Here is a 12980-nt window from a genome sequence, read left to right as displayed (position 1 = left end):
TTATGTATTTTTAAAGATTAGGAAATAATATTATATTATTAAGATTCTTCTTATTATATTGTAATCCTTTTAAACGTTGTATATATGTGAAAATGGAAATAGTACATACTTATTATTACAAGGTTTACTTTTTAATATTTTTTAAGAACTTAAAAATAATAGTGAATTATTAAGATTTCTCAGGGTATACAGTAATTGTTTTAAAAATCGTATATATGTGTATATGAAATTGGAAACTTTCAGCACCTGAATGAGCTGTAAGTGATTCACCCAAGCAAAGAGGTGAATAACTTAAGTGGTTTATTCAATAAGTGAATTATTTAAAAAAGTAAAGCATAAAAACAAAACTATATTGCTTCCAAGAACTACTGAGTATTAACTTAATACATTTAATGGCCTTATGAAAAACATTTAGTTCAAAACAAAAAATGATAAGTAAGTAAATGTAAAATATTAACTAAGTACATTTTGCTGATACTTGAAATACAAACCATGTAAACCAAAAAAATAACGAATTAATATTAATATTTAAAATACAAACCAATAAAACGTATAATTTAGTAGAAGTGAATTATTACCTCTATATATTACTCAAGTACTCAAAGGAATACAATATATTCCAAATGAAATTATTGAAATAATATATATATAATGCAATATCCTAATAAGGTATTATATTTTAAATCTTTTTTATACAATTTAAATTTTTAAAAGTATGTATGCTTTTTTTGTGTGGTATTTTAGGATATCTTTTTAATTGCTGATATTAAAAGTGATTTTTTTTAGTAGTTAGGATGTAAATCATTTTTATAGCTCCTCTGGCTTTCCAGCACGCTCCAATTCCAGGCTTCCAGCTTTTTGGCGGGAATGGCAATGGAGGAATGCGAACGAAAATGTCGCAATAAATGGAATTACCGTTGTTGTTCCACTGGTGACCTGTTTTCCAGCTCTCTCATGCATCCATATTTGCGGGAAAGAGAGAGGGAGTGAGAGATAGTTGCACCTGGTGCAGATTCCCTGGAGCCCCCTGAAGCCCCTCTCCCGACACAATCCCAAAAAAAAGAAGTTGTAAATTACGTCTGTTTGGTTCCCCAACTATATATTGCCGTGCATTGTGCAATATCCCAGCGTCGACGGCGCTCGTGCAATGCTTTTCAATTTTCAATTTTCCACAAAAGCCAAATAAAAAGTTGGGAATCGGAGAGGGACGGCATGATGCTGTGCATTTACCGTTAGCAAACGGAAACCAGTTCTGAGAAGAAGAAGAAGAAGCAGAAAAAGGCAGCAAGAAGAAGCAGAAGAGCTGCCAAAAATTAAATGTTAAGTGGCAAAGTGAAACAAAAGTGCATTTTGTGCATTTTCAAAGTAACGAGACGAAAAATAAGCACAAGCCTGCAGAAGATCTTGCAACGGTAAACTGGTTTGCAGGGCAAAAAAAGGGAAAAAGTGAAATAAAAAAACTGCATCCAGAAGATGGAAGCAAAAAGAGTGAAAGAGAGGGGTGAGTTGGGGCTCGGGGGAGGGCCAGAGCGAGTGAGAGCGAGACAAGGCGATGGGCATGAATGAAGATGCAAATGAAACCTCAAAATATTTAAGGTTAGCCTTAATATTCCAGTTGCACTTAAAAAAAATTGGTTACCATTTTTGTTATCTGTTCAGCTTCAGAGATTTTGAGTTGACAATCAAGTATAAAAGGGTGAATTTGATTTGATGAGTCCAATGCGACAATACAATACAAAAATAATACAGTACAGTTGTGTACAACTTTTATTTATTTTTTTTGCCTTAAAAATTTTGTAGTAAAAATCCAGTAATAAAAAAAGTATATGTATTTATTGATGTCTGGTGACCAATTCAACAATATTTAATATTATATAGAAAATAATACAAAAATTATACAGTACAGTTTCAAAAAATAATTGTATACCAATTTTTTTTAAATTTTCTATGCCTTTCTTTTGAAGTAAAAATCTAGTATCAAAAAAATATATGTATTTCTTGATGTTTGGTGACCAATTCAACTATATTCAATATTACATAGAGAGTAGTAAAAAAAATAATACAGTACAGTAAAATAATACCACAAAATTAAAAAAAATCAAGTTGTCATATTTTCGATTTGCACTTGTTGTTTAAGACTAGACTTTCCTTAGGCTTTCTATATATTTTATACTTGACTAGATTTTTTTTATTTTGGTTAATTTTTTTTTTGTTCAATGTTTTGTTACATTTTTGGATCTGTTAAGAGGAGCTTTAAATGTTTGTAGAATTTTGAATTACAGTTTAAGCTAAGGTTTCTCCTCATCTAAAATATGTTTTTGTGGCTCTCACTTGCTTCGAACACTTTCTTTCAGTGTAAGAGTCTGACGGTCAGTCATTCACGCGGTCGCTGGGTACACGTAAGGTCTGTCAGCGAATGAAAACCTGTCGCCTCGCCTGCCCGATCGCCCGCCCAACGGGGTCGAGCTCATATCTTAATGAGAAAAGTGAAAGTGTCAAGAAATAAGCGAAGCGACGGCCAACAGAGGGCTTCAGTCGGCGGTGAATAAATAAAGACGCTAAAACGCCGCCGAGCCCAGGCAAGAGATACGAAATTCAGTCGGAAATCGAGTCGAATCCGGCCGGGTTATCAATTAGCTAACCGATAACCGAATTGAACCCAATAGCCGGGCTCTGGGAACATGGGAGTAGAAGCGGCAAAAGGGCCACCGATCTTTGGATACCGATTCGATCGATCAAAGGCTGCTCCAAATTAAGGTCTGGAGATATTAATTGGGACTTAAAATGTGAAAATAGCTCGCCTAACAAAGAGTTTCCCCAGAGAAACACTCCATTTGGGTCACTTAAAACCTGGCGATTTCTATCGCAAACGTCTTAATTAATAAATAATTTATGATCCCATTTATTTGACAAGAAAGCCTTGAAAATGGCAAGCTCAGTGGAAAAGTATATGGATTTCTGGATGAGTTTTGGGTCCTAAAATATGAAAGAATTTTTTCCAAATGATATTACCTTTGCGAATTGATTTTCAGTCTGAGAACTGATATATTTCGTAATAAAATGCACTTTTAGTGTGATTTCTTGTGATGCACACTCGACCATCGCTTTTGACACTTCAGAAATCATTCGACCAAATATTTAGTTGCACAAATTTTCACATTTTTTGGATCACTGGTGGCGCTTTGAGGCTGGCTGTATCTTTTCTGTGTTATGCTTTTAATGCCATTGTTGATGCTCGGCGCGGTTATTGTTGATGTTAATTGTTTGTTGCTGTTTGCGCTCGCGCTTGCGTCACGCGTGACACTTTGACCATGAACGCATTTCTTGGCAAGGAAAACCCGAGACGCGCGGAAGATCGCACGGACGAAATTGAACCGCGGTCGCTCGTTACTTTTCCACTTTTATTTTCCACGCCGTCTTTCCCCATCCGCCGTTTTATTTCTTCTTTTATAATTACTTCATTTGCAATCTCTCGTGTGGCAATAGAAGAAACTAGCGTTAATTAAAAACGCAAACGCACGGCCAAATGAGCGCAGGTGAGTGTGCACTGAGAGAAATGCGCCCACAGTCAATAAGTATTTCAAAAGTAATGTGCTTGCACCTGAAGAAAATATGGAAATTTTAAAAATGCATACCCTGAAATTAATATTATTTGTATGTATATGTAACTTTTAACAAAGTTTTAATAATAAAATAAATAATAATAATAAATGTAATAATATATTAAATAACTATAATAATAATAATTAAAATTTTTAATGTATATATAGTTCTTTAAAAAATTGCGCAGTGAAAACACAGACTAAATTATATCTTCAGGTCTTGAAGAATTTTTTCGTATTTTTCCAAAAATATTCTTAAATTTGCTAAAGATTAAATATGATATAATATTATTAAAAAATGTTATGATTTAAACTTAGTTAAAACTGGTAAACAAAAATGTAACCTGAATACAAAATTAAATAATAATAATCAGGCATTTTTCAGAAAACCATTTTAAGACCCTTGTGGACCGAATACCCTATAAAATAATATGTATTTATTATTTCATTAAAAAAATAAAAAAGGTACTGAAGAGCATTTATATCCCAACAAATTAAATAACAAATCAAAGTTTAAATAAATAATTTTCCAAATATTAGGCAAATTAGAAAAGTGTGACCAAAACAACGGGTAAGTTTTTCTCAGTGTGGAGAAGAGAGAGGTTCGCTGTTGTAACCGCGGCGCCAAAATATTTTCACTTGACTTTTGCGGCTATGTTTTTATGGCCCTGCGAAGTTCACCGGGGAACTCAGATCGCAGGCCGGAGGCGAGGAGCAGGCGGGACGGCGCGTTGGGGGCTGCGGATCGTTATGTAATGAGGAGAAAATTGACAATAAGACAAAGCGCAAAATACAAACAAAACCGCGTGAGAGACTGCGACACAAAAACTGCAATGTCACTTACCCATTATTAATGCCCCGGTATTTTGGGGGCACACCGCGGCCCGGGGGGCGTGGCAGCCCAGCCAGAGACGCCTCACGTCACCGGACGGACAGAGTTACGGACGGACAGGGTCGAAACTGTGCCACGGTAATCACACCGCACCGAAACACATCAAACCCCAAATGCGTGCGGAGGCTGCGACGAAACGTCGGATGCACGCAGTTTAAATGCATTACGAAGAGGTACTCCTATAGGCATGAATAAATTGTAGACTAAAAAACACATTTGTCCTTTAAAATATTATAGTTAACCCAAAGGCAACTCTGACTTTTGGCACCAGAGCTTTTTCAATGATTTTTGGCTTGGAAACCACAAAATTGTTTAAATTTGTATTATTTCAATGAATTAAACAGCAAAGTAAATATCTGTTTCATATTATAGGTTTTAGGAAATTTTCAACTCTTCCCTAACCTGAGAATAAATAAATTATTGAAAATATGTGCACTAGGGCTGTCCAAAAAATTAAATCTTATTATCATCCATTTACATTTTAAGTTAATGTGTGCCAAAAAATAAATTATTATAAGCTAATATATATTTTTTTAATTTATCCCCATAAAATTTTATGAAAATGACCATATATGCGTATATCACTCATACGACATGTATTCCACATAGAACATTTTTCAAATAAATCATTTTTCCTGTACCAACATTGTCAAAACTCTGATCTTGGCCAATATAAAAAAAAAAATAAAATGAACTTTAGAAATAAATCCAAGTCAGGGCCATCTATATACATGAAAATAATATATTTGATTAAAAGGCAACAGTGCGTATGAGCTATTAACTGATTAACCAATTCGCAGACCATAGAAGCCATTTATTAAAAAAAAATTATGTTGGTACTTTTTTAAAACCAATGCAATGCAAATTGTGTTGATTTTGAAAAGTAGTACTTAATAAGTAGAGGAAATATCCGCTTTGGAAACAGGAAGACAATGAAGCTGATTAAATTATTGACGTTAAAAATAAATAATATTGTTTTTAAAATTCTTAATTTTGTTTGTTTTTATTTAAAAGAAGTCAAACATGTCCTGAGAAAATTGTAGACGTTTAAATATTCTAATTTATAAATAATAATTGTAGAAATAATTTTTCACACCAAAATGGCGCCTAAAAGTATGCAGGCATTTAAAAAACCTTTTCTAGAAGAAATCAGACGCCTAAAATTGCTCTCTAAAAAATATAATAAATATCGTAGGGAACAAAAATATTATTTCCCAGACAGCTAAACCTACATAGATCCATTTTAGATATAGAGCCATTTTTAAGATTAAAACCTCCTGCAGTCGTTCGATATGTTTGTGCTGTTTATTTCGACAGTTCTATGTAAGTGCCTTCGAGCGTGTATATCTTAGATATATAAATATATATAGTTGGTATCGGTATACTGGTATACAAAAAAGACGCCTAGCAAAACAAAAGTCCGTATAAAAGGACGACACACGTTTGTAATACATTAAAACAGTTAACATCTCCTCGATATCCCCTTTCGATTTGGTAGCACTAGTTTCGTCTTGGTTTTCCTGGAAGCCACGTCTTAACTTTAACTGGGAAACATCGAGCCCACCTGCGTGGGTTTATGTAGGATATACATCCATATCTATATCGGAATTATCACAAATGCTTAGATCTAGCTAAAATAGCGCATAGCTTCGCTTGCCTCAAGCGCGCAGGCTGGGTGAGATGCGTGTGGGCGGTGCCTTCGACCAGCTCTGCTCCTCGGCGCTGGCGAAGATCAGGTAGATGAAGTTCCCGGCTATATTCAGGCCGGCCGCCAGCCAGAAGACCAGATGCCACTGGGTCAGCGTCTCCCGATGATTGATGATCAAACCGATGACATAGGGCGCCAGGAAGCCGCAGATATTGGCCGCCGAGTTGGTGATGCCATACATGGTGCCCGCATATCTGGGACTGAGGGCAATGTGATTCATCTGGTTGCCGGCATAGACGGCGCCACCGAAGGAGCCCACGCCGGCCAGCATGAAGGTGACCCACACCCAGTCGCAGCCCACGTAGATGATGCCGATCAGGCCCAGCGACGGCACCACCGAGGCCACCGTGTTCCACAGCTTGTAGGAGTTCAGCAGAGATATGTACCGCTTGGCCAGCATCCAGTCGGCCAGGGCCGAGCAGGCGATGCCCACGAACCAGGACGTGAGATAGGGCACGGCGTTCAGCAGGGCATTCGACTGGATGTCAAAGTGCAGGATGTTGCTCATGTAGGTGGGCAGCTCGGTGAGCTGCGTGTAGAAGGCCCAGCCCTGGCCGCACTGGGTCAGCAGGATGGCCCACAGCGGCACCGAGGTGAGCAGCGATGTCCAGGGTATGGGGTCGTCCGACGGCCTCCTCCGCACGCCCACTCCATCCTCGCCCTCGCCCTCGCCCTCCTCCTCCTCCTCTGGGTCGCCCAGCTCCTGGTTGATCAGCCTCTGCGCCAGCAGACTCCTCTCGATGTACTCCCGCTCCGAAGTGGCGATGCGCGGATGATCGCTGGGCCTGTCGTACACCAGATACATCCAGGCGATGAACCACAAGATGCCCAGCAGCCCGAAGATGTAGAAGGCCGATGGCCAACCGCCCAGGAAGTCCAGCGAGCACAGCCAACCGGCCAGGGGCATGGAGATGACCGTGCCTATGTTGGAGCCCGCATAGACAATGGCCGCGAACTTGTTCCTCTCCAGCGGCGGTATCCAGTGCGCAAGCATGGCGTGCATGGCCGGATAGGTGACGCCCTCGCCCATGCCCTCCAGGATGCGGACCAGCACCAGCAGCGGCAGATCCCAGTGCGCGGCGAGCGGCGTGATGAGTGTGAATATGGCCGTGACCAGCACGCCATAGCCGTAGATCTTCTTGCCGCCATACAGTTCGGCCATCCGTCCGCCGGGCACTTGGGTGAGTACGTAGCCGTAGAAGAAGCTGCCGAGGACCAATCCCTGGGTGGCCTCGTCCCACACGAACTCGCCCTCCCTCTGCGGATTCGGATCGCTGCCATTGTGATTGGGCTCCGGCAGCGGGCAGGTGTCCGTGTCGATCACCGATGAGTTGCTGTGCGGGATGGCCGTCTGGTTGACCATGGCCACAATGGCCACCGAGAGGTTGACCCTCATCGCGTAGACGACGGCGAATCCCAGGAAGCCCATCAGGCCGAATATGTGACGTGTCTTCGGGCCACAGCCATGGTTCTCTGCGGGAGGAGAGAGGCAGAAAGCTGGATTAGGAGGCGTTTCAGCGGTATCAGTTCCGGCTCTACCACAAACTTTTTAAATTCTCATTGATAAAAAACAATATAGAACTTAAAATGCCTTAAAAACAAGCAAGATGATATCATAACACAGTTGAAATTGGCTAAATCGAACCGTGAAACCTCTTGACTTATGTATATTTTTTATAAATATACTACAAATATTTATAATTTAAAAATGATTTTAAGGGTTCTGCAGGATAGGGAGATTTTTGAAAAACATTTAAAATTAAAAATAATATATACTATTAAAATACCTTCAACGAAATGTATTGCTATGAGATCCATGGCATATTTTTTTTATATATCAGCAAAGAAAATCAAAACTTAAATTCGCCTCGGCAATCAATTTCACATAGGCATACACTACTGTATTGGAGAAACGTGCGAAGTGCTATGAACTCGATAATCTCCGCGAAAATGAAAACCGGAACAGAGAAACAAATGTATTAGTCACTTGTCGATATTCACTTCTTAAATTATTCAAAATTACTAACAAATATAAAAATATGAAACTACTGCCAATGAATTTTAAAAACAAGTACATCAATGCATTGTTTTGGAAAATAAATTATAAAAACAAATATATCAATCATTGGAAAATAAATTAAAAACAACATATATAAATACATAAATTTGGAAAATTGTAGAAATATATATGTTTTTTAGAAAATAATATTAACTAAGAGTATAGAAAAATTAAAACTTAACTTGATCATTTTTAAAGACATAAATAAAATATACGTTTTTATTCCCAGAAATTTTTAAAAAGAAGCAAGTGTCGTGTGTTTTCATTTATTTGGATATAACTTTTATGATCCCTAAGATTTATAAGATCTTACGGAAATGAACAAAATCAATGAACAGGTCAAAAATATCATTAAACAATTATTTTCAAAAATGTGTTAAATAAATATTTTTTAACTGCTTTGAAGTACTGTAATTTTTTTATTACTCTAAGACTTTTCATAAATATATTTTTTAAAGAAAATATATACCAAGAGGACTTTTTGAACTTCCACTTAAAACCATGGCCCAATTATGATAGTCTACATTTATAATGCAATATTATTTATATGCATAATTATTAAAAAAAATCCCTATATTAGTTACAAATTCCTCAAAATATTATGTCTCAAGTTATATTTTTAGTATTTAAAAACTGTGAAGGTTTTCTAGACTTTCCTAACTTCTTAGAAGTAAAATATGTTCTCATTTGCAGTTGAATACTTTATTCCGTCAAATCGATATATGGTCACGGAAACGGACACGGATAGTAATACGGAAGGCCCTATCGGTTGAGGATCAGGGAGAGGTAGCAGTTCCACACGAGGGCGATGGTCTGGGCGTAGAACACCTGGTAGCGCAGCGGCACGAAGCTGAAGTTGATCATCTGGGCGGCGGGCCAGAGCATGTAGTTCCTGGCCATGATGGTGGGGTAGGTCTCCTGGAGGCGCTTGCGGATCTGGTCGGTGGGCTCCCCGTTGACCAGCAGCACCAGGAAGGAGGTGGCCAGCGAGAAGGGGGGCGCGAAGCAGACCTGGTCGATCACCATCTTGGTGACGCCGCGGCGCATCGGCGTGTAGCTCTTGGGCACCCTCGCCTCCAGGAAGAGGTACCACTGCCGCAGCATCGGGCCCACGAACACCAGGCCCAGGGCTCCGAACCGGAGCGTCCGCCCGGTGTCCCAGTCGTTCAGCGGCTTCTTCTCGATGACCAGCTGGGCTATGGTGTCGCCCAGGCCCATGATGCCCGCCACAACCATGCCGTCCTTCAGGAACGCCTTCAGTCCCGACATCCTGATCTCACTTCAGCCCTTTGTCTAACACTTTTCAACGGCCTCGAACATTCTGGCAACTTCGAACACTGTGTGGCTTGACTGGAAACTATCATTACTTTTCAGTTCTAAAGGTCTACTGAGGTTTTTTTTGTTTTCAAAAATTAGCTGATAGAAAAATAAGTTGAACAACGGTATAGTTTAGTTTGCTCTATAATTTTGCAAGAACAAAACTACAAGAAAATTCTTTTTTTTAATTTATAGGTAAAAATTGCCAAAAACATATAATAAATGTTTTCGATCCCTGAATGATATAAGAGATGGTTTGCCCATTTTTTAAAGGTGTATTTAATCACAAAAAAAGATCCCAGATGTTTGGTTCTATTAATATATTGATCATCCCCATAAACATAGTCTTCTAAACCGTTCAGTTCCGACTTATAAGTGTACTACTTCTAAAGTTTAACATTTAATAACTTTAAAAGTGGGAGTCTAGATAGATTCCACTGTTTATAATGATCAAGATATAATGATATTATGGCATCGTTGCTAAATTCTGATCAAAATTATAATGCCCAAAGATAAGGTATATGCCAAAAATACAAGTTGGTTCCATATTTATATAAATTGAACATTTTATAAAACATTTATGTCATAATGATAGAACATTTTTAGCGATTTTTAGTTATTCTTCTGGTAAATATATGCATCTGTATCTGTAATATCTCGTTAACACTTTGATCATTCTTATAAACATAGTCTTCTGATCCATTCTGTCCGCCTTATAAACATACTACCTCTTTAGAAAAATGAGTTCTGCTAATGTGTAATGCATAAAAGCTAAAAACCTGAGGGTTTCCCTAGAAAATTATAGATTCAGATGGGTAGATCGACTATATTGTTAGTGCTGATCAAGAATAAATATAATGCCAACTTCTGACCAAAATTATAATACCCCTGCAAGGGTATATGTTTGGAATACTAGTTTATTCCTGAGTTATATAAATGGAACCTACAAAACAATTATACCAAGTTGATTTGGCATTTTAAAATATCTTTATACTGTTAAAGAGTTCCCCTGGAAAATCATAGATTTAGATGGATAGATCGGCTATTTTGTTACTGTTGATAAAGAATGAATAACATTAGAATACTAGTTTGTTCCCTAGTTATATAAATGGAACCTATTACAAAACAATTATACCAAATAGATTTGGTATTTTAAAATATCTTTAAGTAACTCTGCTCTTACTGATATAGTGCCCGTATCTGTAATATCTCGTTAGTATCTTCCACCTGCGTATCTCCTATTTACTCACCCTCCCCGGCGGCGCTGGAGCGGATTAGCGGTCGTTCGCCGGAGCAAAACGCCTCCCGTTCGTCGTCCGCCTCATCGTCGGAGCGGTCCGCCGTGGCGGAGGAGTTGGAGGAGGAGGAGGGTCGGCGGAAGCGGGAGGCGGCCGCGTCCTCGTAGTAGCACGAGGCGTCCCGCGACTCGTCCGTCCACTTGTGCGGCGGCATCGTGGCGTTCCACTTGGAGTCGTCGCCTCCTACTGGAGATCCCGGGGCGTCTTGGAGCGTTGCTGGAGCGTTTGGAGCTGCCACAACTGCCAGCGCATTTTCTCTGCCGGAGCGGCAGCCTTAGTTGTGGTTGTAGTGGTGCCAGTAGCGCCAGTAGCGCCAGCGGCGGCGGAAGCGGTTTGCGGGGAGAGCAAGAGCGGCGGCAAGAGCGGCGGCAAGAGCAGCGGCCAGAGCGGTACGGGAACGGCAGCGCGAGCGGACACTTCACCACGCCAGCGGGAACCAGCGCAGACTGACGGACTGGCAGCTGGCGGCGGGCAGCGAACGGAGCAACAACAAACCCAAACAAAAGGCAGCGCCAGCAAACGTTGCTTCTAACCACAGGAGGAGCCCCAGGGGCGTAGTCGGGGGCGTGATGAATTCCAAGGGGGGTCTGGACTTGGGTTCAGCAAGTAGTTACTTTTGAAGATTTTGTTAAGTCAATTTAAATTATATTTTACAAATCCTGACCTAAAAAATATATTCCTTATGAAGCAAAGAAATAGTTGCTGTTAAAATATGTACTTTGAAATACCTCTTTGAAAGACCGTAAAAAATGTATATATAGGATTTTGTTTGATAAGAAATGGCTTTTGTTAGAATAATTAATCCACAAAAAAATAAAAATAAAATGTAAAAGATAAAGAAAGTAGGAAGTAAAGTACTTATTTTTTTTATTGTGAAATAAAAACTTTTTTTTTTTTTTCGTTTTATGTTTTTAGGTATTTTAATGGATCCCTGCAAAACAGCTGCTTGCTTATTTGTTTATTTTAATTTAAATTGTTGTATTTCAATTTTAGATTGTGTTTCCCCTAGAAAAACATCTTAAACAAAATAACTGTGTGTAAAGGTTAATTTTTTTTAATTTCAATATTTTTATAATCAATACTAAGTTACCCCCTCAGTACGCCCCTGCACTTGGAGTCACCACAGCTGGCGCTCTCTCTAATGCCTCGCTCCCTGTCTAATTGTTTGGCTCTCGCTCTCTCCCATGTAAAAGTGGAGCACTGAATGGCAGTCTGCGACGTCACAGAAGGGGCTGCAAGAATGCGAGAGCGTGACAGGGAGAGAGCGCCAAAGAGAAAGGGGGCGGTGTGCAAAAGAGATGGCTCGCGAAGAGAGCGCAGCTTAGTATTTATTGTTGTAAAGTGCCCAAGTACGAAATCTTGGTTTAGTTACAGTTAGCTTGTGCGCCACACACACCCGCATGCGAATATGACCACGTACACCCACACCAGCAGCGGCCATATGGCGTATTTGAATTGATTCCAAGGAAATGAAAACAAAACACAAAGCCCAATTCCAGATAGTCGAAATAAAAAAGAGAACTCACACCAAGAACTTGACTGCACTTGCAAAAGGCTGGCAACAACAAAGGCTGCCCAGAGAGAAAGGCACAACAAGCACACACACTCGCACAACTCTGGTCAGCCCAATAGCAACTTTTAAATTCCACCTCAATTGAACAACAAAAGAAATGAGCAAGAAACAGAAATTCACACATGGAAAGGTTTTCCATATTTCCTTGGCCTTACAGCGCGGGCGATAAGATAAAGGGTTCAATTGATCGAGTGCTTCATTTAAGCAAATAACGAAAAAAATTGATAATGACGACAATGATAATTTAAAATGTGTTGCAACTTTTAAGTGCTCTTTAAGGCGTTGTTATTATTGTTTTCTTTAAAAAAAACTCTTTCTTATCATCTTAAAAAACATAATATAAAATTTAAAAATTCTCCTAATGCTATTATTTCGACCTAAACTGTACGTAGGTGTGCCCTTTTACTGCTTTAATGTGCACTGCTTTGCAGGAGGTTGCTTCAAGCAGCGCGTCAGGATTTCCAGGTATTGTATCTGCTGGATAAAGTATCTGCGCATGTGCCAAAAATGCCTGTTGCATTCAGCAATCCA

The 12980-nt window shown here is 39.3% G+C and overlaps 2 protein-coding genes across 2 annotated transcripts; both read right to left on the bottom strand.

Annotated features, from left to right (window-relative positions):
• Positions 1-5780: 5780 nt before the first annotated feature.
• On the bottom strand, positions 5781-11468 carry LOC108024802 (putative inorganic phosphate cotransporter). Its single transcript, XM_017094922.3, has 2 exons — positions 10829-11468; positions 5781-7675 (listed from the first exon to the last, which is right to left on the bottom strand). The coding sequence occupies exons 1-2, from the start codon at positions 11028-11030 to the stop codon at positions 6153-6155; spliced, it is 1725 nt and encodes a 574-aa protein (XP_016950411.1). The 5' UTR covers positions 11031-11468; the 3' UTR covers positions 5781-6152.
• Positions 8948-9654, bottom strand: LOC108024803 (mpv17-like protein). Its single transcript, XM_017094925.3, has one exon. It carries the CDS (start codon positions 9528-9530, stop codon positions 9024-9026), a length of 507 nt encoding a protein of 168 aa, XP_016950414.1. The 5' UTR covers positions 9531-9654; the 3' UTR covers positions 8948-9023.
• Positions 11469-12980: the final 1512 nt, after the last annotated feature.

Source organism: Drosophila biarmipes, chromosome X, assembly GCF_025231255.1.
Source record: "Drosophila biarmipes strain raj3 chromosome X, RU_DBia_V1.1, whole genome shotgun sequence".
Lineage (NCBI taxonomy): Eukaryota > Metazoa > Arthropoda > Insecta > Diptera > Drosophilidae > Drosophila > Drosophila biarmipes.
Note: the sequence above shows the minus strand (reverse complement) of the source record. Positions and strands in the feature narration are given on the sequence as shown.